A 21123-nucleotide genomic window follows, 5' to 3' on the forward strand; every position below is an offset into this window, starting at 1 on the left:
TAATCCCTCTCTTTGTTTTAATCTCTCCTTCTGATCGAAGGCGTTCGTAACACCAGATTAGTGCACATAGTGCTAGTTATTGTTTCTCACTCAGTATGCTAAATTTTATTTGAGCTGTGATAATAAACTAATACTTGGCGTTAACTCTCTAAGCTCCCTCAAGGATTTCCTAGCTTTCCCTACTTTAGAAATGTGTTAGTGTTCTAACAGCGAGATTGGGCAATAATGCCTTGCAAGTGCCCTGTTGGATTCAGATTCCATCTAGCACACTCATTCACACCTCTCCCTTCCAGCTCTGTCCACTTCTGATTGTTCCTAACTCCTCCCTCCTGTCTTCAGATCCTTCAATGCTTTTACTACTCCTAGGTATTGCATCCACCCTTTGATGTTACTCTCTGTCCCCTCTTTGTCTAGGGAGGATAGTTCAGGGGCAAGGTGCTCGCCTTGGAAGCAAGACAACACGGAGCAACACAGGTTTGATCTGCGCTTAGAAACCTCTGGGTATTAAGTATGTTATATCTTATCATATCTCTTCTACATGCTCCACCACAATACTAACCCTTCCGCCTGTTACTCTACTCCCACATCCACTCTGATTGTCCTCCCTCCTACTATTAATTCACCCTCCTAAACTATTCACACCAGTACTCTACTACTACTCCCTTCTACTCATCATCTCCCTGCTACTACTACACCTACCTTCAAACAACTACTCCTCCCACCTCCTACTACGCCCTTCTACTAATAACCCTTCTTCAGCACTACTCAAACAACCTCCTTTCACTCAGTTCCATCTGCTTCACAACTACTAATATTTCAACATGCCCGCTACACGAACATGTATACCCATAGCGCAATACAATTTATACTCTGTAGCTAATACGTCACCTAAGCCACAATCTACTTCCACATCTGGAGCCCCTTCCTCCTTCCTGCTGGTCCTTTGGTCGTCCTACTACCCCAACGTGTACCTCACCTTGGTAACCCATGCTCTCTACTTCCTGAAGCTTTCTTCTATCCTATTACCCCTCATTGGAATGGGTTCCTGTACCGTCCCAATCCTGCCATCTCTTCCCCTCCCCACATAGAGAACAAGGAGATTTGATAAGTAGGCGCCATAGAACTGCCATGGTGGCCTGGGAGGGCTAATGCCGACTTTCCGTTTGTGGGGCTTGCGTTCTTAGCCCCTTAGTTGGCGAATATCAGACTCCCGATTTCATGTGCCTGGTGCTCTAGGATTCCAAACACAAGCTTGCTGGTGTTCCCGTGTCTGCTCTATTCAGTGTCGGAGTTGTTTGCCTGTGACCGCTGCCTGTAGTTCTTTGTGTGGCACTGCGGTATTGGACCACAGAGATGCTGCTGCTTCTTTGTCTCTCACTTGGTTTTTCTTTCTCCATGGTTCCTGGCAAACAATGAATGGCGGTATGATGTACTGTTTCAAGGCACTGGATCAGCTCTTGGTATGCTGCTCTGTGCGGATTTCTTTTTTTAAACTAATAGATAAACACTGCTGAGCATCTGGACTGCCATGGCTTGATATAAAAGTGGTCTTAATAGAAACACGCTGGCACCAGCGGGGAATGGGAAGTAGGTCCCTCTTGACAGATAGTTCCCTGAGGGATGGGGCTGGCTATGGTTATTTCTCCCTTTACCTCTGACCACTCGTGGAGAGATTCCGTTAACTCCCTTTGTCAAGGACAAGGACTTGGCCTTGCCACCTTTAATACCAATACATCACTTTATTATTCAGTTTTCCACCTGTTACTTTTCATGTTCTACATGTCTGTCATAGGTGATAGTTACATGTGCATATCAATTGTGGTGCATTACCATTTTATATCATCCCACGCTCCTACAATTCATAAAATAACTCAAGACCCACGTCTTCAAGAAGTCTCTTCCCTCAACATCTAGGCCATCCTGTTGCCCCCTGCACCACCTGTCTTGCTAGACGCCATCTGCACCTCTCCTCCCTGCCACCATGTGCAGCTGTACCCCTCTTCTGTGTCCTCCTGCATCCTTACGTCTGCTGTATATCTGTTCTGTTGTTACCTCTGAAAAGTGATCCATTTTGCACCTGTAATGTTGTTCACCTCTGTAAAGCGCTCCATTATGTATCTGTATTGGTGTATACCTCTGTAAAGCGCTCCATTATGTATCTGTATTGGTGTATACCTCTGTAAAGCGCTCCATTATGTATCTGTATTGGTGTATACCTCTGTAAAGCGCTCCGCTATGTATCTGTAAAGCGCTCCGTTATGTATCTGTATTGGTGTATACCTCTGTAAAGCGCTCCATTATGTATCTGTATTGGTGTATACCTCTGTAAAGCGCTCCATTATGTATCTGTATTGGTGTATACCTCTGTAAAGCGCTCCATTATGTATCTGTATTGGTGTATACCTCTGTAAAGCGCTCCGTTATGTATCTGTATTGGTTGTGTACCTCTGTAAAGCGCTCCATTATGTATCTGTATTGGTACATACCTCTGTAAAGCGCTCCGTTATGTATCTGTATTGTTGTATACCTCTGTAAAGCGCTCCATTATGTATCTGTATTGGTGTATACCTCTGTAAAGCGCTCCATTATGTATCTGTGTTGGTGTATACCTCTGTAAAGCGCTCTGTTATGTATCTGCATTGTTGTATACCTCTGTAAAGCACTCCATTATGTATCTGTAATGGTGTATACCTCTGTATAGTACTCCATTATGTATCTTTATTGGTGTATACCTCTGTAAAGCACTCCATTATGTATCTGTATTGGTGTATACCTCTGTAAAGCACTCCATTATGTATCTGTATTGGTGTATACCTCTGTAAAGCGCTCCATTATGTATCTGTATTGGTATATACCTCTGTAAAGCGTTCCGTTATGTATCTGTATTGTTGTATACCTCTGTAAAGCGCTCCATTACATATCTGTATTGGTGTATACCTCTGTAAAGCGCTCCATTATGTATCTGTATTGGTATATACCTCTGTAAAGCGCTCTGTTATGTATTTGTATTGTTGTATACCTCTGTAAAGCGCTCCATTATGTATCTGTATTGGTGTATACCTCTGTAAAGCGCTCCATTATGTATCTGTATTGGTATATACCTCTGTAAAGCGCTCTGTTATGTATTTGTATTGTTGTATACCTCTGTAAAGCGCTCCATTATGTATCTGTATTGATGTATACCTCTGTAAAGCGCTCTGCTGCTTCTCAATGCTTGGGCGGCCCTCAATAAATGCCATAATAATAATAAAACAACTTACCATTTTCTCACTTGGCTTGTGACACTTTCTATTAAACATTACTAAATACAATCTAGGTTATAAATATTTATGGAACTATCAGATCTTGATTATTAATTAAAGGTTAAATAAACGAATGTGATGGTATGTCGTGTTGCCAATGGTGTGAGCAAATACATAATTATTACCATGTACAGGCTTATTCTAGTCTGTGCAAAAGAGCCCAAAAACAGTGGAAAACACGTTTCCCTGATTTTTGTGTACATTCGCAAATTCCAATTCCAAGTGGAATGGTGAAGCTTGGTCCACTGCTTGGTACCCGACTCCATGCAACTTCTTGCAATACAGTTGCAGGAACTCTACACCAGTTGATATTCACCCTGCCACAAGGTAACAGTATTTGTATTTCTGCTCAATCAGATGATTTCAGAAAATGGAGCCTGATGTTTGTGCACCGGCAAAAACAAGACCAACTCCATAGAAATGATAATGGAAATAGTACAGTGATCTTTGCAGTATGAGGGATTTCTGCCAACCTGTCTCGTGGCTGTTCACTAATAAGTCACTAGTCCATCTCCACCATTTTCAAAGAAAGATCAGAAATGAAAGAGCCTGACCAAGCAGACATACAATTGCTTAGGTTCTTACCCTCTGTTCCCTAATTTAGATCAAAATGAAGAACATAGTATTATCGGAAATCTGGCAGATCCTTCTTCCAATTTAAATCTTATTGGGGTTGCTTATTTTCCCACAAACATTTGTTTTGTAGCCTTTGGGCCACTTGAATGCAATTTCAGAGATTACCATGGAGTGAAGGGAGAAGCAATGTTGGGAGGAGTGTCATCATTATTATAACATTATTTCTCCAGTTCACAGTAAATGTTCAATTCTGTATGCTGTTAGTCTCATGAATCTATTTTACATTTCCATTGCAATTTATGGTGCATAGTTTATCAAATGCTGTACTTCCCTACCAATATTTTAAATTGCTCTTCAAAATGGTTGTACAACTTCAAAGTGGTACTTTATTTCTTTTCTCATTAATATTGTAACAACATATCTAATATATTTTATTTTGTTGACCACATAATGTCATGGTCTGAGAGCTACAAATTAGGAAGTCACCTGCATATAATAAACCAACTATCAGCATCAGCAAACAGTGGGGAATACCACAATTATGTATTTTATGCCACAAGTGGTTGCGATCAACAACGTCAAAGGCCGCTGTAAGATGTACATGCAATGCCAAACTATAAGATAAACAGTAGCAAACTAGTGTAAATCCTTGTATGGTATGTGCACGTTATTGCTTGTTTATGACTAATGAAACCCAAGGTGCTTCATATGGACCCAGTTTTGATCCTAACTCAATATCGGGGCAGCACACTCTGTTCTTGACTTCGAAGTTTTTCCCCAGCAATCGAAATAAAATGCTTTCACATCATTCAATGAAGTTGCTAGTGCAACTTACTGTTCTTTGTGTGTGACTGAGTAAAGTTATAGTACACTTTATACAAGATTGTGTACACATTGCCATGGAGGAATTCTTGCTAAAAGGTTGGATTAAAAAAATTGTAGATTTGGAATATTACAAAGAGGGAGAGGAAGAGCATTCCAGAGTAGGGAAATGTGGGGCGGTAGAGAGGGGAAATGAGAGAGAGCGAAGGGGGCTCAATTAGTGGCAAGAGGATGAGCTGAGGATGATTGTAATGAGTGAGGAGGAAAGTGGAAGTGAGATGAGCAGATCGGTAGTGTGGGGCAAACCTGTGGATAGTTTTGAAGATGATGAGAAGATGGTAATACTTAGCTCTTTATAGGCCACAGAGGAGACTGGCAAAGTAGTCAGATCTAGAAAGGACTAAGAAGGGGGTTAGCTGTTTAGCAGTATTGAAAGGAAGAAGATGATGGAGTTTCCTTATATTGGTGAGGTTGTGTCTGCCTGCAGTGACAGATTTGGAGATAAAGATCAAGAAGCTGTGAGATAGGTCAAAGATGACACCAAGGTTACGAGCGGAACCGGAGTACAGAAGGTAGTTATGAAAGAAGAGAAGACGATGGGGTACAGATAGTCTGTTTGGCATGGATGTAGAGCACTTCAGTCTCAGTGGAGTTGAGTATGATCAAGTCAGACACCATCAAATCATGATAGAGAGCCAGTTTGCCATTTTGACAATAGCTTGTCTTAAAAGGAGGGAATGGGGAAGATCAGAGAAGTGTTCATAAGGGAAACCTTAAGAGGAGATCACGGCACCAAGAGCTGAAGTATAGAAAATGAAGAGACGTGGACCAAGGACAGTCCCTTATGGAATCCCAACAGTAAGGGAGGTGAGCGGAGATAAATACCATATGCTTCAAAATGGAAATTTCTTAAGTGTCTATAGTTTCTGAGTTGAGTTTTGGAAGAGTTTTAATGATGCTTGAAAAGGGCCGCATGCAATTTGTGTTTGTGCTGATCTGGGCAACGTTCCACCTGTAACCACTGATTCCCCATATTTATTTGGCACAATGATATTTTTCAATCAGGCTATGAGGAATGTGTGTAATGGTGGATGACTCCACAGAGCGTGGCCAGCCACTCCGTTTCAAGGTAAGATATCAGGGCTGTCAATGACTCTTAAGCGAGCAATAGGTCAGCTTCCAGAGAGCTGATGATGTTATGGTTTTTCTCTTTAGTCTCCATATTTGGGCCAGTAGCTCCTACAAAGGCTCTGTTTTGTGTAAAACGCTCATGCCTCTTACCTTGATGATGTGAGGACCTGTGTCCTGACACTCTCACCTTTGCATCCCTCTTTCATCATCTGTGCTTTGTGTCACTTTCACTATGCACTCTGACTTAATTTGACCAACACTACTCTGTTTGAACATTCACACCTTCCCATCCCCATGCTCAGCCTTGTATCACTTGTGAATTTCAGACCCTCAAAACAAACATGCACCGTGACTTACTATGCTGGCACAAATTGCAGACCACTACACTTCTGCTCACCTCCTTCCCTTGCTGCCTTTACCTTTTCACTGTACTCTTTCAAATCCTTCTACTTCACAAACCTAATATCCTCTTTTCACAATGACCTATGCCCTTTCATCTACTATCCAAGCTTTAGTCTGACCTCCCAAGCCAACATTCTTCACCTTGTCCCTTTCCGCTAATGGCGTTGTTCACCACATTTCCTTTAAAATATCTAACATTCATGAAATTGTCACATCCTCTGCCACTTTCCCTCACCAACCAGCCTCCTGTCAACCACCTCTCCCCTCTATCTTTTCCGATCTTGACTGCTTGTCCCCTCGCTCACCTATTGACTTAGAATCCAATCCATCTTACCCTCCTGTCAACCGTTTAGTCCCCATATGGTTAAAGACATAGGGGGTCAGTATGGGTTTGCCAGTATTCTGGCAGTAAATCCATAAGAATACTGGCAACAACTGCCACCTGGTCAGTTGTTATGTATGCTGGATTACGACTGGTGGTAGATGGTGTAAGACCCCATTTCATGGTCTCCCATTCAGAATCCATAAGAGATTGTTGCCAGTATTACAGGTGCTGGTATTACCGATTCCTGCAATACCTGCGATTTCTGCCAATGAGGTGGCGGAATGACCACCAACTCTTAGCTGGAGGTCAATCCGTCCACCTTACTGTGAAGCTTATAGTTGGCCAGTACTGTAATGTGCCGGTATACATTAATATTGCCATGTTATTTCCACAAAAGCCGAACTTTCTCTTATCACTCTGAGCTCTTTAACGTCTCTCTCTTTCCATCTGATGGACTCTTCGTTGCCATCCTTCAAATCTACTACTGTGTTACATTTATATATGTATTTATTTAATAGCTTTATTCTGGCTGCAAGCCATAAAACCAAAATACAACTCACTAAGTAGATAATACAAAGATAACATAGAAATAGCGTAATTCAACACAAAAAAACAAGAATACTAAATTACATTTAAAAAAAGGATTACATGTAATTAAAACAGGTAACTAATATTGCAATGTTAGATCACATTTTAGATAAAATATCATCAATTTAACAGTAACTATGTCCTATTCAATTTAAACCAATATAAGACTGGTTTCAATTTTACCACATATGCAATGGCATAGGTGTCCAATTCATGTTTCTGGGAAACTGAAGCAGGCGTTACATGGTAGACCAATATTTTTCTTCAGTATTTTTTTCTTACATCGCAATTGCATGCAAAAACACTTGTATATCATATTGCTTCAGGAAATGAATCACCACGTTGCCCCAACTAGCTAAGATCATAGCACTTTTATGGATCAGAGCAACCCATTCACCAGTTTTGCATTTGGGAATTCCCAGATAGATATAGTTGTCAACATCTTCAATGTCAACATTATTAATGGTTTAAGTCCTACAAAAACATCTAGGGAGGGGTTTTTCAAATAGAAACATGTTTATTTTTAATTTTTTATCCTTCAACCCCTTTCTTCTCATCTTATTGTGAAACTATCCACTAATCACTGTAACCCCATAGGGATTTTGGAGATTAAAATCACATGATCTGCTAAGAGCAATAATAGCAAGATTGTATTCCCAAATTTAGGTGCATCACCATTGACCACACTATATTTTACTGCAATGTCATTAGTAAACAGAGAAAACAGCAGAAGAGCCAACGCACATGTCTGTCTGACTTCTCTGCTGATATTGAATTGCTCTGTACATTCCCCGGATACTCACCAGGGTATCACGGCAAAATTATTAGAGCAATATAACTGAATTGCTTAAATTATCCACTCTGGGAAAGCTAATCCCCTTAAAAGTGCCCATAACTGTTTTCTCGGGATGGAGTAAAAAGCCATTTGGAAGTCTATATATGTTACAAACAAAGGAATTTTCTTGATGAAAACATTTTTGCCAATGAGCATAATTGGTCTAAATATGTTGGAGCTCAAATTTGCCTTTTTTCATGCCCGTCTTCTAGTTTGGCAAGAAGACTGCTTGCACACAGCTTTGATAGCAAGACCAAAAGTGATTTGAGGCGATAATTTTTCTTTTTTCTAGATGGGAATTATTATTATTTCTCCTTGCCAGCATCTTGGAATTACATTTAGAGTTGAAAAGAATGGTGCCCATTTGTCAACCTCATGTTTAACATATCAATGGGCATAACGTCTGAACATGTGTCTCTGTTAGGTTTCTGTTGGTTCGAGGCAACCTAGATGTCGTTTGTACTAAACATCATGGTAGAGAGAGGTGGGCTTGATACTATTCTAGTTGGTTGTTGCATGAAGGTGTTATCGCAGCAGGTGCTGTCCACTTCAGCCAGTTCTAGTGCATCTTCTCCTTGATAAATAGATCTGAAGTGGTCAAACAACATCACTTCTGTTCCAGATGATGGTATCATTTTTTAATGATTTTCCTTTGCGCTTATTTTAAAGAACTCTCTCCGATTCCAGAGCTCTCGCCAATGTTTTGTATTGGCTGCATTTTTTAGCTCTACCATTGATTATAGAGCTTCTATTTATTTACATAAGTTCCTTATAGCTTATATCAGTCTGGGGCATGTATTCGGGCATGGTTTTATTGTATTTCATTTATCAAGGCTTGCTTGACTAATCTACACAATGTATCATACCAGATGGGACTATCCACTGGTAGTATAGACCAATATACCCCTTTTTAAGAAACCCTCTTCTGACCCAAATGTTCTAGCTAATTATTGCCCAGTTTCCCTCTTTCCTTATTATTCAAAGATTCTTGAGCAGGTAGTCTTCAACCAAATCTTTAAGTACCATCATTGGAGATGCATTTCAAGTTAGCTTCCGTAGTAAGCATTGAGACTGCATGCATCTTTCTCTCTGATGCTCACCTGTCCAAACCCTCTTCTATACTCATCCTTTTTGGACTTATCTGCCACTTTTGACACTCTTTATCAGCCCTCTATCTGACCCATTTGCTAGGACCTTGTGCTTCGTAGGTCTGCTTTGCCTTGATCAACTCCTACCTCAAAGGTTGGTCCTTTAAAGTGTCCTGGAGCGCACTTTATTCTGATCCAATCCTTCTTCTGGTCTGTGTCCCCCATGGATCAGTCCCTGGATCTCTGCTCTTCACCCTCTAAACCTCTGTTGTAAGAATAATTATCTTGTCCTTTGGCTTCCACTATAACCTTTGTAGATGAGACTGAAGCTCTGGCATAGCTGAGGCCCCCGCAGCCCTGCCACCACATGTCCTGGGCGGGGCTGCCAGACTTAAAAAATAAATAGTTTATTAAAGTCATAGAGGCTTTCCTCCTTCCCATAACATGGAGGCCTCCAGATTCTCAGCGCATGAACGGAGCAAGTGTTGCTGGCTGCCGCTGGGAGTTGAAGACCTTGTTCCCCAGACCATCAGATTCAGAAAGGTAAGAACATTTATTTTTGTTTACATGCGTCTCCGTGCAGGTAAATGTGTGTCTAAATGTATAACATGAATGTACCAATTTCGGTTTGGGTGATATTGTATGAAAATATGTGCTCTGTAAAGCGCTTTGGATTAAGGCGCTATATAAATAAACATCATTATCATCATTATTAATGTGTGTGAATGAGTGACTGCATGATGTATGGGTGGCTGCCTGGGCGTGTGTGAGTGTATGGTGAAAAGGTACACATGTAAATGTATGGGTGGCTGGGCATGTGTGTATGTGAGTGTCTGGTGAATGGTGTATGTGCTTGTTTTTATGGATTCCTTAGTGGTAATCTTCATAACTCCTAGCCCTACTCTCCCCCATCCAAGTACTTCTGTATGAGGCACGTTGCCTCATACACAAGTACTGGCATGGGGTAGAGGGACATTGATGTAATTTCTAGCTTAATTAGTTACCTGTAATCTTCATTACTTTACATCCCAGTAATCCTCGTCCCAGTACTTACCTTTCAGGAAAGGTTCCTCATATGTAAGCACTGGATTGAGGCAGAGGGATATGGAGGAAATGAATAGCAAGGAGCTGATTTTGGGTGGCTGAGGTAGGGGGTGGGAGGGAGAGGGGATGTGTCAGATGTGGAGTCAGGCAGGGCTCATGCGCCAAATCGTAATAGTCATCCATGTCCAGGCTAAGCAGGTATGATATGTTATTAGTGGCCGACCGGCATTTTGTTGCAGCAAGTCTATTCATTTCTTACCTTGGCTTGATTTATTTTTTTAACTGGGCATCTCTAGTAAAGCAGTGCTACTAAGTGTAATTACCTGGCTGTTAGGGAGAATTCTCCAAATGTGCTGATTTCCCTTACCTTTTGAGACCCCCAGCAACTTTGCTGGATTTCTAGGATTTAATTTTTTACCTGGGAAGAGTGTGAGCCTTTTTTCCCCACTCTTCCATGTATTTTGTGTGTGTTCTACTTTTGTGTTCTTTGGTTATGGAGTTTTAAAACAACTCCAGCGGCATCATCTTTTTATGTGTCACACAGCACCGTCAGTGGAGTGGCACAGGGGTCTCTTTCTGACTCCCCAAAGTTTTAAATACCTTCCCTGAGAATGACTACTGTCTCTCAAGACATGTAAAGTTAAATTGACTTTACTAGTCTCTTTAAATGTACTGACCCAGCACACCCTATCTTACTATAGCGTGCTGGAGGGGTTGCTTGTAACTCGTTACTCATGTAACGGTAAAATGTTACCTTTTCCTATTTTAAATGGCTGGTGGCAGTGGTTTAGATCAACTACCGTGATGTTTCGCGACCGCTTACAATGGTAGCTCAAAATCAGGGGTAGACATGTTTTTCAATATGGCGCCCCAGACCTATCTGTAAAAACAGACTCTGGTCATCTTTTTTCGCCATGTCTTTTAGGAAAAGTCCTTCTTTTGTGTAACTGTTTTTCACCAAACCAGATTTTGTCCCTTTGTTCATGCCCTTTGGTGGGCTTCTGTACTGCAGCCCTCCTCTAGTGCCAGAGTGTCTGGGGTGGACAGGATGTGAGGGAGATGCCCGAAACTCCCTGTGCTTATTCTCCTAGGAGACCTGAATGCACTCTGCTGTGATTGGCTGGCTGACTGTCCGGCAAGGACAGCCACCCTGCTGGATGAGTGACAGCCAGGCTGAATTAATGGGGGAAAACTGTTTAAAAGCGGGTCTCTAGGACTTGGAAAGCACTGGAATAAAAGGAGAGGAGAGGAAAGAAGAGGCTGCTGCAACTCCTGGACACCCGGACGACCGGTGAAGCCCTGCTACAGGTCCGAATTGCCTGAAACTCGGACGACAGAGAAGCCCTTCAAGGTTAACTTCTTCCCTTGCGTTTGGTGGGAACAACCAACTCGCAAGCCACCTGGACTCTGTCCTATTCTGGTCCAATGTTCAGCAGAGTGCTGTTGAAAACCGCATAGCCAGAGGGAAGGGAACCAGGGGGACTTTAAGGCACTCAAACCTTAACCCCGACATCTTGCTACAGCTTTTGGCCTCTTCCCTGGGCAGTGCAGGAACCTCCTGACGTCCTCCTTCTTGTCCCCACTACTGAAGCACAAGAACAGCGAGAACTGCTCGAACTGCCAGGAACAACTGCCTCATCTACAGCTTTCTTTATTTAAAAAAGTACTGTGTAAATGCGGTCCGGAAATCTTTTTGGCCATCGAGAAAGTGTGTGAAACTTTCCCCAACTACGAAGGCCTTTCCTTCCATAAACATTCGTCAACCTTTTTCGTCTAGCCAAATTCTTTAAAAATCTGTGGCAAAGACTATGCTATCCTATACAAAAGACTCTGAACCATTGACTTTGGCCCAGGCTTTTTCAGTGGATGTTTGTGGTATATTGAGCTGCTTATGCTAGTGTAATGTTGTATAACTGATTGAGTGAATAAATGTATATTCTTTTACCAAGAAACCTTGAGTAAGTGTTTACTTGAATCACTTTATTAATTGGTCCTTTGTGTAAGTTTTTCTACTGCTGACTTAAACTCTTGAGATAAGTCTGGCTGCTCATCCATCGCTACCACTTTACTGTGTAGTACAGGCTTGTACCAAATGTGAAATTGTGCTTACACTTGTAGTCCTAATTGTCTGTAGTGTTCCCAAAGGGTACTGCAGGTGATTCTGCCTAACCCTGGTTACACTGGTATTTAGGTGCTGCCAGTCTAGCCATTTCTTACTGTGGCATTGTATATTTCTCTGGGCATCTGTGATAAAATAACCAGGATAAGTGTATTTGCTTTGACTGGCATTTTGGTTCAACCCGTTCTAGGTATGTCTTAACGTGGCATGTCATGTTTGATTGTAATATGTTATTGATGACTTGCATATTTTTAATTTTTTGGATTGGTGTTACCCTACAAAACAATTGCAAGTGCTCAGACTTTTTAGTAAATTTTTCTCTGAAAAGAGTCTTGTATAATGAATAAAAACACATAATTATATCGTTCTCCTAGTGCAGTGTGTCCATGCAGCAGCATGATCGTGTGTATTGTGAAACTGCTGTAGTCTAGCCTGGCCCAGAGTGTGGTGCGACCCATGATTTGTTCTCGAGATGGGGCGGTGGGCGTGACTTGCAGGAGGGGGCAAATAGTGTGCTATGACACTGCACTGAAATATTTGTCTCCATCCCCTCTTTCACCCCATCCATCTCTGAATTGATTACAAACTGTCTCACTGCATTTCATCACTGGATGGCTCTCCACTGCCTTTTGCTGAACTCTTCAACAAAGGGTATCATCTCTTCCCTGGATTCCGATGCCATTGCTACCCTCACCTTTCTGATCTCCTTCCTGCCTAACCTGCTGGCTCTCTCGCCCAATGCTCGCTTGAAATCTATGGGGTTTTCTTGGATAGAAACTTCTGACAGCAAAGATTCATCACTGCCTCTGTTGCTGGCATTAAACTCTTCATCATTCAGAATGTTCATCTGTTTTCAATCTCCAAAAACTTTAGTCTCGTGCTTAGCAATCTTGACTACTGCTCAAGCACACTGCTGGTCCTTCCTCTCTGCTTCTTACACCCACTAGACAAAGTCCTGTACGTTTCTACCCACACTCTCTATAACCAACCCAGTGCCTCCATCACTTCTACCTCCCAACAGCATGCTGGTGGGCTTTCCAAGCATAAACGCTCCCTTTTCAAGTTCATTTTTCAAGTCTACAAAGCTTTCAATGGTCTTGCTCCTCAGTAACTATTTCATTGTATCTCAGTTCCCTCCCCATCTTGTTCTCTCCAATCGTCCTCTGCACTCAACCTCACCATCCCAAACCCATCCTGTGCCTCCTCCCACTTCTGCTCTTTGTCCCTAATCTCCCAGCTACACTGGAACCTTCTGCCCATCAAAATCAAAGCCAGGGCAACAGTGGATCACTTCAAAGCTCAAGTTAAAAGTCACTCACCTAAAGAGGAAGCTGTACCTGCGCTCTCCACCATTCTCCCTATCTGTCCCCAGAATTCCCTCTAGTGATACTTACACATTTTGTATATTTACATAGTTTGCAGCACATTTCCCCTGCAATTTTATTTTTGTTGGTCATACATACATTATTTTGTTTTGTTTAGTCCCATGTATATATCACACCTTTGTACACCCTCATAAACAGGTTCACTACTTGTTCTCATCTTTATGCTATTGTACAGGCACCCTTTGTGGGAATGCCCGTGCCATCTATAACTGTGTTACTGCAGTTCATTTTTCACTGAAATTGACGTCCCTCTTCTTCAAATAAATACAAACTATATGATAGACATATGTGATTGGAGAAGATGCTAGAAGATGTGTCGTGTCATGGTACAATTAGTCACAGCATTGATATGATAGCTCAATATATTAGAACACAGATGGGATGTCACAGAAGATGGTTCGGGAACATTGCATTTGTGTGATAGGTATATATTTTGGAAAAGGTGGCGGTGTCAATAAGAACATTGTTTGTGTTCTATCTTTGAAAGGTATGTTGACGTGTGTTTTCTTTTAACTAAATAAATAAATGATTGTATAAACATACAAGGACACAATGAGTGAGGGGGGTTTCCATGCAGGAGGGATTGGGGTTTATCCCATATGAACTGCAGCAACAAATGACCCCACCCCTATGATATCATGCCTCTTTAAGCCCTCATATTTTTTTTCATTTTTGCATACTTTTATTGGGGTTTCCCTATTCCCCCTGTTGGCTAAAGTCAATGGCGGATAAGGACTTATGCCCCTCCACTGATGAGATGAGACTGGAAGCACTTCCTTAGGCATGGTATCCAGCTTCTGTCGTGTTACGGAACACAGGAAGTCCATCCGTAAATGGCTCTTCTGTTTATGGACATTGTAGTGGGACTTGTGTCACAGATGAATAGGTCATTTATTAGGCAGGAGGCGGTAGAAATGTGCTAGAAGGCCTAGATGAAGGTTTTCTTCAACCTTAAATGGTCATGTGACCAGACGTTTAGAAATGTAACAGGTTAGTATTCGGACCAGTTTAGATGCAAGACAATAGGCCTCATTCGGAGACTGGGGGTAAGGGGTTAACGGTGCCGGTAAGGGTGTCCGTGCCGTTAACCCCTTACCACCGCATTACGGGGTCCTTTAGCGGGTCCCGCTAAGGGTGGCTGGTTTTACCAGGCGCCCTTAGTGGGAGCCGCTAAAGGACCAGGGAACTAATAACGGGGCAGTTATTAACGGGCCCGTTGCTAGCTCCCTCCCCATTCTCATTGGGCCCTATGGGGGCTCGAATGGGAATGAGGATGGGTTCCCTGAATGGGGAAATACCAGGTCCTCCAAGGTTGGAATCGCCCGATATTTCCCCATTCATGGACCCCGAACCCGGTATGCGGTATGGTGGTATCCGTGGTGCTAATAACGCCATGGGTACCTCCTAACTCGACCCCCACTGTTTATATCACTTCTGTTTGCCATCAACTTAAATTAAAGTGTGAGCCTGGTTTTCTCCAACAGTTGTAAGAGCAATTACATGATGTCCTAGTGGAGATGTCCGACACTCGTGTGTGATACAATGAGTAAAAGATGTCAGAAAATCAGCAAAATGCTATAGGAGAACACTCATTCAAGGGCATTGGAGATGATGATAGAACACTGTGCGACATTCTAGGAGAAGATGTTAGAACACTGGTATGATGTCATAGGGTAAGATGGGACAACTCTGCTGAAATATCATTGGAAAAGATGATGTTAAAACTCTAGTATACAGCAGACCAAAGACATGTGATAAGTGCAATACAAGCAGGTATTGGAACATGAAAAGGGAAGGATTGTAAAAACCAAGAATATAATTCCCATATTGATGATTGACAGAGAGGGACAATGTAAGTCAGAAGATATCATATTGCTCTTCCCCTCCAGACATCTACTTAAATATTAATAATAATAATAATAATAATAATAATAATAATAATAATAATAATAATAATAATAATAACAATACTCATATTAATAATAGTACTAATAATTATATAATTTGTTGATCACAACTGCTGTATGGAAATCACTTGAATTAACAGTTCTAAAGGTTTTGCATAACAATATTGTAACATGGGTAACACAGTAAACACATCCTCTGAAAATTCGGTGATCATTTCATTCCTACCTGGGGATAACGTTGGAGTCCCAGTATTCTCGCCATCAGGATAGAGCGTGTTGAACTCGAATCCCCTACAATGGCTGCTGTTGGGATACTTCCGTTGCATTGGTAGTTTGGAATAGGAACTGCTTCCTGTGACATTATACACAGGGTCCCCTCCAGTGCATGCTGCACTGCAGCACAAGAGTCATAGACCCGGAAGCCCAGAGTGATATTGGGTAAGAGGCCCGGAGTTCTGTTAATCTTCTCAATTGCGAAAGACATGGCCTGGAGCCACTGATAGTTCTGGAAGGAAAACCTGTAATAACCAAAGTCTGATTACATGCTTGATAGTATAGTTCATGCACACTGCAATTAATTAATCCCATTAGATAAACAATGCATTGCCTTGTTTGTTCGTAATATAGGGGACATCACCCAGCTCCATATAAAGAGGAACTCTTTTTAAATAAAGAGCACACACACATTGAAAATTAGCCTGATTTAACTTTGACATACTCCAGCAGGGGTACACAAATTGCTTTTGAATGGAGTATCTGCCAGGTCTGCCAGGTCTCCCCAATCTGATTTCCTTGCACAATAAAAGTCAATGCAATGGTGAAGAGTGTGTCATGGTCATGAAGTCAGGCGCACAGGCATGCAGGGGTCGCATGCACAGGAGACCTGGGTGGACAGTGTCCTGGCGCCTTTGGTGCCAGGCTCATGAACAAAAGTAAACAAGAACATCCATTTAACACCAAAAAGCTTTTATTATGTACATAGCACTTCAGATGCTTGAACATTCCATTCATTAAGCAGCCCCAAGTGTATTCTTGGGTGTAGCAGCTAATGGATTGCCTTTGCACGTGCTTAATCTATTGGAGTGGCAGGGTGTGGCTGGTAAGCCGGCTCTAATGGGTGTGCCCACAATCTCAGCTATATAAGCTGACCGGATCCTCAAGACAGACGCTTCGCGTTATTCTGCACTTGCAAGCAGCGTAACGCTCACCGTCACCTGAGGTCGGACTTATATTTTAAGATCCTGCTTCCTGGACATCCTGCCAGGATACTTACCAACCGGGGGAAGCTGTTCTAACCTGTACATCTCTGCGGTAAACCAAGTATTCATCTTTGTACTTTCTGGAATGCTGAAATCTTCCTCTTGGCACCACAGCATGACATGTTCCATCGTCGACAGCAGCGCCTGCAAGGAAAGACAAGGTTAGATTTCGAAAAAACAGTCAGTTTAAGGTTGCGCTTTGCCATACTTTGCACTTTTTCTTAAACCATCACTTACCTGCTGTCGAACATTGCGGTAGCATCCATCTTCCATCCGGCCACATCTCGTGTCTCAGAGCTGCATTGAGGCTGCATTTCCATCTAAGGGAAGAAAAAATAAGAGAGACATTATTGCGGGCATAAATAGTAGCAATATATAAAGACATTAAACAGAACAAACTGCATCACAAGAGCTCAAGAAAGACTTACCAATCATAAGGAGAAGCATAGTCACAGCTGGACCGGACTAATCCTTATTAGGGATCAGTGAAGGAATTAGATCCCATTTGACGCGCTCCTGCCAGAAGTAGCAGGACGGAGAGCTTATCTTCCATAATTCACAGGTGAGCTTTATGGGCCGGCGTATGCTCACAGAAACCGTACTTTGGGGTGAAGGGTTCGAGAGGTACAACAATCACAGATTGGCGCACTCACACACTGTTATCTCCACGCAGGAGCAGTATCACCACGTACCACCGCTCACAGCTTTTCTACTGAGGGAGAGGCCTCAATGGGGTGATTCAATTTCAGGGGGGGCTGCAACCGTGCCCCAACGCCTCCACCCAGACCAGGTGAGCGTAACAGAGTGACAATACTGCTCTTGCCCAGAAGATGTCACAGTCCCCCCATGTTTAGTATCACATAATCAATTTCAGACAGCTGGAGACAGACTCTCTATGAAAATAATCATATAGGGAATACATTGATTGATTTTACATGGAGGGGCATAGGCCGTTATCCATCATTGGCTTTAGCCAACAGGGGGAATAGGGAAACCCCATTACAAGATCGGCAGGAGAGGAGTCAGCATGTGCCTTGTTTGATTTAATTTTGTTTTAATATTTGAACATGTTTTTTGTATTCACTGTTTATGGTGCATTTATTATATTGAATTTAACACATAGTTTTAAATAGTATTTATACCCTATAATCACACACCACGTTGGTTAGGCCATTCCTTCAATCTTTTAGATCACATGTATTTTTAAAAGTTCTTACTATAGATTCTTTTCCATGACATACACTTCTTAGGAACTTAGGGATGTCCCTTGATTTACTATTTTACTTAAAACACTGGTACTGAAAGAGCTCCACTGTGACTTCTTCACCCTTCTCATTTCTAGCATACCTCTCCCTGATTAAACATCCGTTTGTCTACTATCTTCCATATTGCACAATGCACACATGTGGCCTATTCAACAGAACAAAAATGTACTGATTTCCCTGTCTGATTACACTGAACTGTGCCACATTTAAGAAATACATAGAAGGAGGTAGAGTTGGGACACTAAGCATTGGTATTGGTGCTAAGAGAGACAGATGGCATTAAGGCGGGAGTCTGGATTGGGCAACTTGCCATTAATATATCAATCAGGCAGATGCTAATGGTAGACTACTCTTGGTTGGCGCTGGTACAGAAAAAATAACTGATGTGAACCTCAGGGAGGAGGATCAGGGGCAGATATTGAAACTCACATTAGTGTGGAGACAAAATGAATGAATGATGACTGTGCATATATGTAAAGCATATGGTGATGTATGTCCTTATTGATAGAAAATATATGGGTAAGAGAGTGAACCTCACAAACAAATTATAATCTGGGAAAGCTATTCTAAATCAACAGGCCCTAGACTCACGAAGTGACCCTCTGGTCAACAACAAAAAATCCCTTGGTATTGTATCCATTATCCCTCAAAGGTAGCATCAACCTGGAACACTGCCGATTTTGGGAAACCCATTATTCAGAGATTACACCTCCCAAAATTCTGCTAGGTGTCAAAGCTAAAATGAAGCTAAAATGAAGCAAAGATAAAAGAGAGTCAACTACTGATCCGGAAGGAGAAGAACTCTGGAGAAACCCTTTCAGAATTCCTATAATTCCATAAAGAAAACCTGCATCGTACTATTGTGATGCACTTATGGATTAATTTGCAGGAAGACAAATGAGTAGGACTGGGCACCCCATGAAAGTGCTTTGCACCTCAAAAAAGGATCGGCATTTGGAACCTGCTACTCTCATCTGCACAAGGAAGCACATCCTTCACCCATGCATCTACCAGAATCCCAGATAGATCTCCACTATATTCCCATACTACAGGGAACCTTGGGGAAAGGAAAGGTTATGTGTTCCTCAAAACTGCATGCATGAAGGCAAAATAGTCCTCTGCAGATATTCACTTCAGAAAAGGCAATGGGAGAAACACATATCAAACCACTTGCAGGAGAAATGGTTTTGCTGTCCCCAGTGTAGTGAGGAATTATTTGATGAGCCTGCTAAGGAGATGGGGAAAGAACTGCCATAATGAGAGGAGATAAAGCGATGGGGCTATAAAGAAGAGGAGAGGGAACAGACAAACCTGACAAAAGAAAATAAATGAATCATGGTGCAGAAGAGAGAATAGGATATGCAGGACAGCTCCCATTAGGTACGAGATGATTGTGAATCATCAATGAGGTAGATAAGGAAGGCGTATCAGTGACGAGAGACAAGGCGCTGGGAGTTGGCAAGGGTAACTGAGATAAGCCAAAAAAGAAATTGAAACTTCCTGCTCCTGCAGGAAGCGCTCAGATTCCCTGGAGAAGATCTGCTTCTGCAGAAGGGGATACCATAAAGAGAAGTTTGGAAAACTCAGACCTCGACTATGAGAGACTGAAGAGTATATCCTGGAAAAAGATATCTGATTTAAGGACTACCAACTCCTATGATATTTGTTGGACCCTAGAGACTTTTGTTGAACCCATTCTCATACGGGGCAGATTTACTAATTATGTTTATTTTAGGAATAAGTTACATTAAAAGTCAATTTGGCGTAAGTACAGTGTAAGCCAGACACAGAAATCTTCCAGAATTTACACTTTACACAAATATTAAGTCACACATGATTCTCTAAGAAAAAGGATGTATGCCACATAGAAGCCGATACAACTTGCCCCGGCGGGAACACATGCCAGTGCAAGTGAAGGTGGGAAGTAAATAACCAGCCAAACACAACAAAAATGTTTGCTTCCAAAACAAAAACTTGTTTCCCATACACCTACACACTTTCGCCATTCATCCCTGCCTTCACTGCGCAAATCCGAACACTTCTATACAACAAGTTCTGCACGCACACCATCAACCTCATGGAGTAAGTTACGCAATAGACCTATCATGAACCATGATCACTTAGTAAAACTTCAAACTTATGCTGGGTCACACACCACCCCTAACACACCCATAGAAACTGGAACAGAAGACCCATGGACAAACCCCAAAATGTATGACAGGCCCACCGACAGAGCCACCAAAAACAATGACAGACCCATCAACACAACCACAAATAAGGTGCACAATAGGTGCACAATAGATAACATGCAAGGGCTCAGACCACATATTGGTCCTAACACTTGCTGACTCAAACAACCAACGTGTTCCCTGCGATTGCCAGAAACAAACAGAATGACACACCCATCGCAGTTAGCTTCAAACATCTCCACCTCACCACTGAAAATCAATAAAAACCACTGCACCAGTCACTGAAGAGGTCATGGTATCCAGCATAATGGAAGGTCAGTAGGCGTGCTGGTGCAAGACGAAGTTCACTGAAGGAGAGGTGGACGTGATGGTGAAGTTCATCAACAGGAACCAGTCTACCATGATCAGGACCCCTGAACACTCCACCACACAGAACCAGTTGCTTGCACTCAGGGGCAGCCCAAACACAGGAGATCAACACCCTGGGCATCGACCAATGCACTGTGGGGGACCGCAAATTAAAGTAGGCAGGCAAGAAGTGTCTGGTGGAGCTGATGTACATCCGTCCAGGCTCTTGGAAGAAACACACCAGAGAGCGGCTGATGCCAAGGAAGAGTTGACCCTGAGCTAGATCCCGGAGGAGGCCTGCACTGGAAAACGAGGCATGCGAGAGGCACAGACTACCAAGGTAAGCACATGACCCTTGTCCTTACACTCTCAACAACCATCCGATGTCAACTTATGGGGACACACCAATCTCATGCAACGAACATTTTCCTCAACGTGTCACCATGCAATGAGTCTTGAGGCTTCCAGAAATACCAACACACATAAACACATCACACATCCACATGTTGCCATCACATTCACCACTCATGGCCAAATA

The 21123-nt window shown here is 42.3% G+C and overlaps 1 protein-coding gene across 1 annotated transcript in view; it reads right to left on the minus strand.

Annotated features, from left to right (window-relative positions):
• The window catches only part of LOC138467544 (extracellular calcium-sensing receptor-like), a 150078-nt gene that overhangs the window by 85803 nt on the left and 43152 nt on the right, over positions 1 to 21123 (minus strand). Inside the window, exons 2-3 of the mRNA XM_069607691.1 lie at positions 17021 to 17103; positions 15751 to 16042 (exon numbers count right to left, since the gene is read on the minus strand). Coding sequence (XP_069463792.1) covers positions 15751 to 16042; positions 17021 to 17103 — 375 coding nt within the window. The remainder of the gene's footprint in view (positions 1 to 15750; positions 16043 to 17020; positions 17104 to 21123) is intronic.

Source organism: Ambystoma mexicanum, chromosome 1p (assembly GCF_040938575.1).
Source record: "Ambystoma mexicanum isolate Mex_15411 chromosome 1p, UKY_AmexF1_1, whole genome shotgun sequence".
NCBI classification, from domain to species: Eukaryota; Metazoa; Chordata; class Amphibia; order Caudata; family Ambystomatidae; genus Ambystoma; species Ambystoma mexicanum.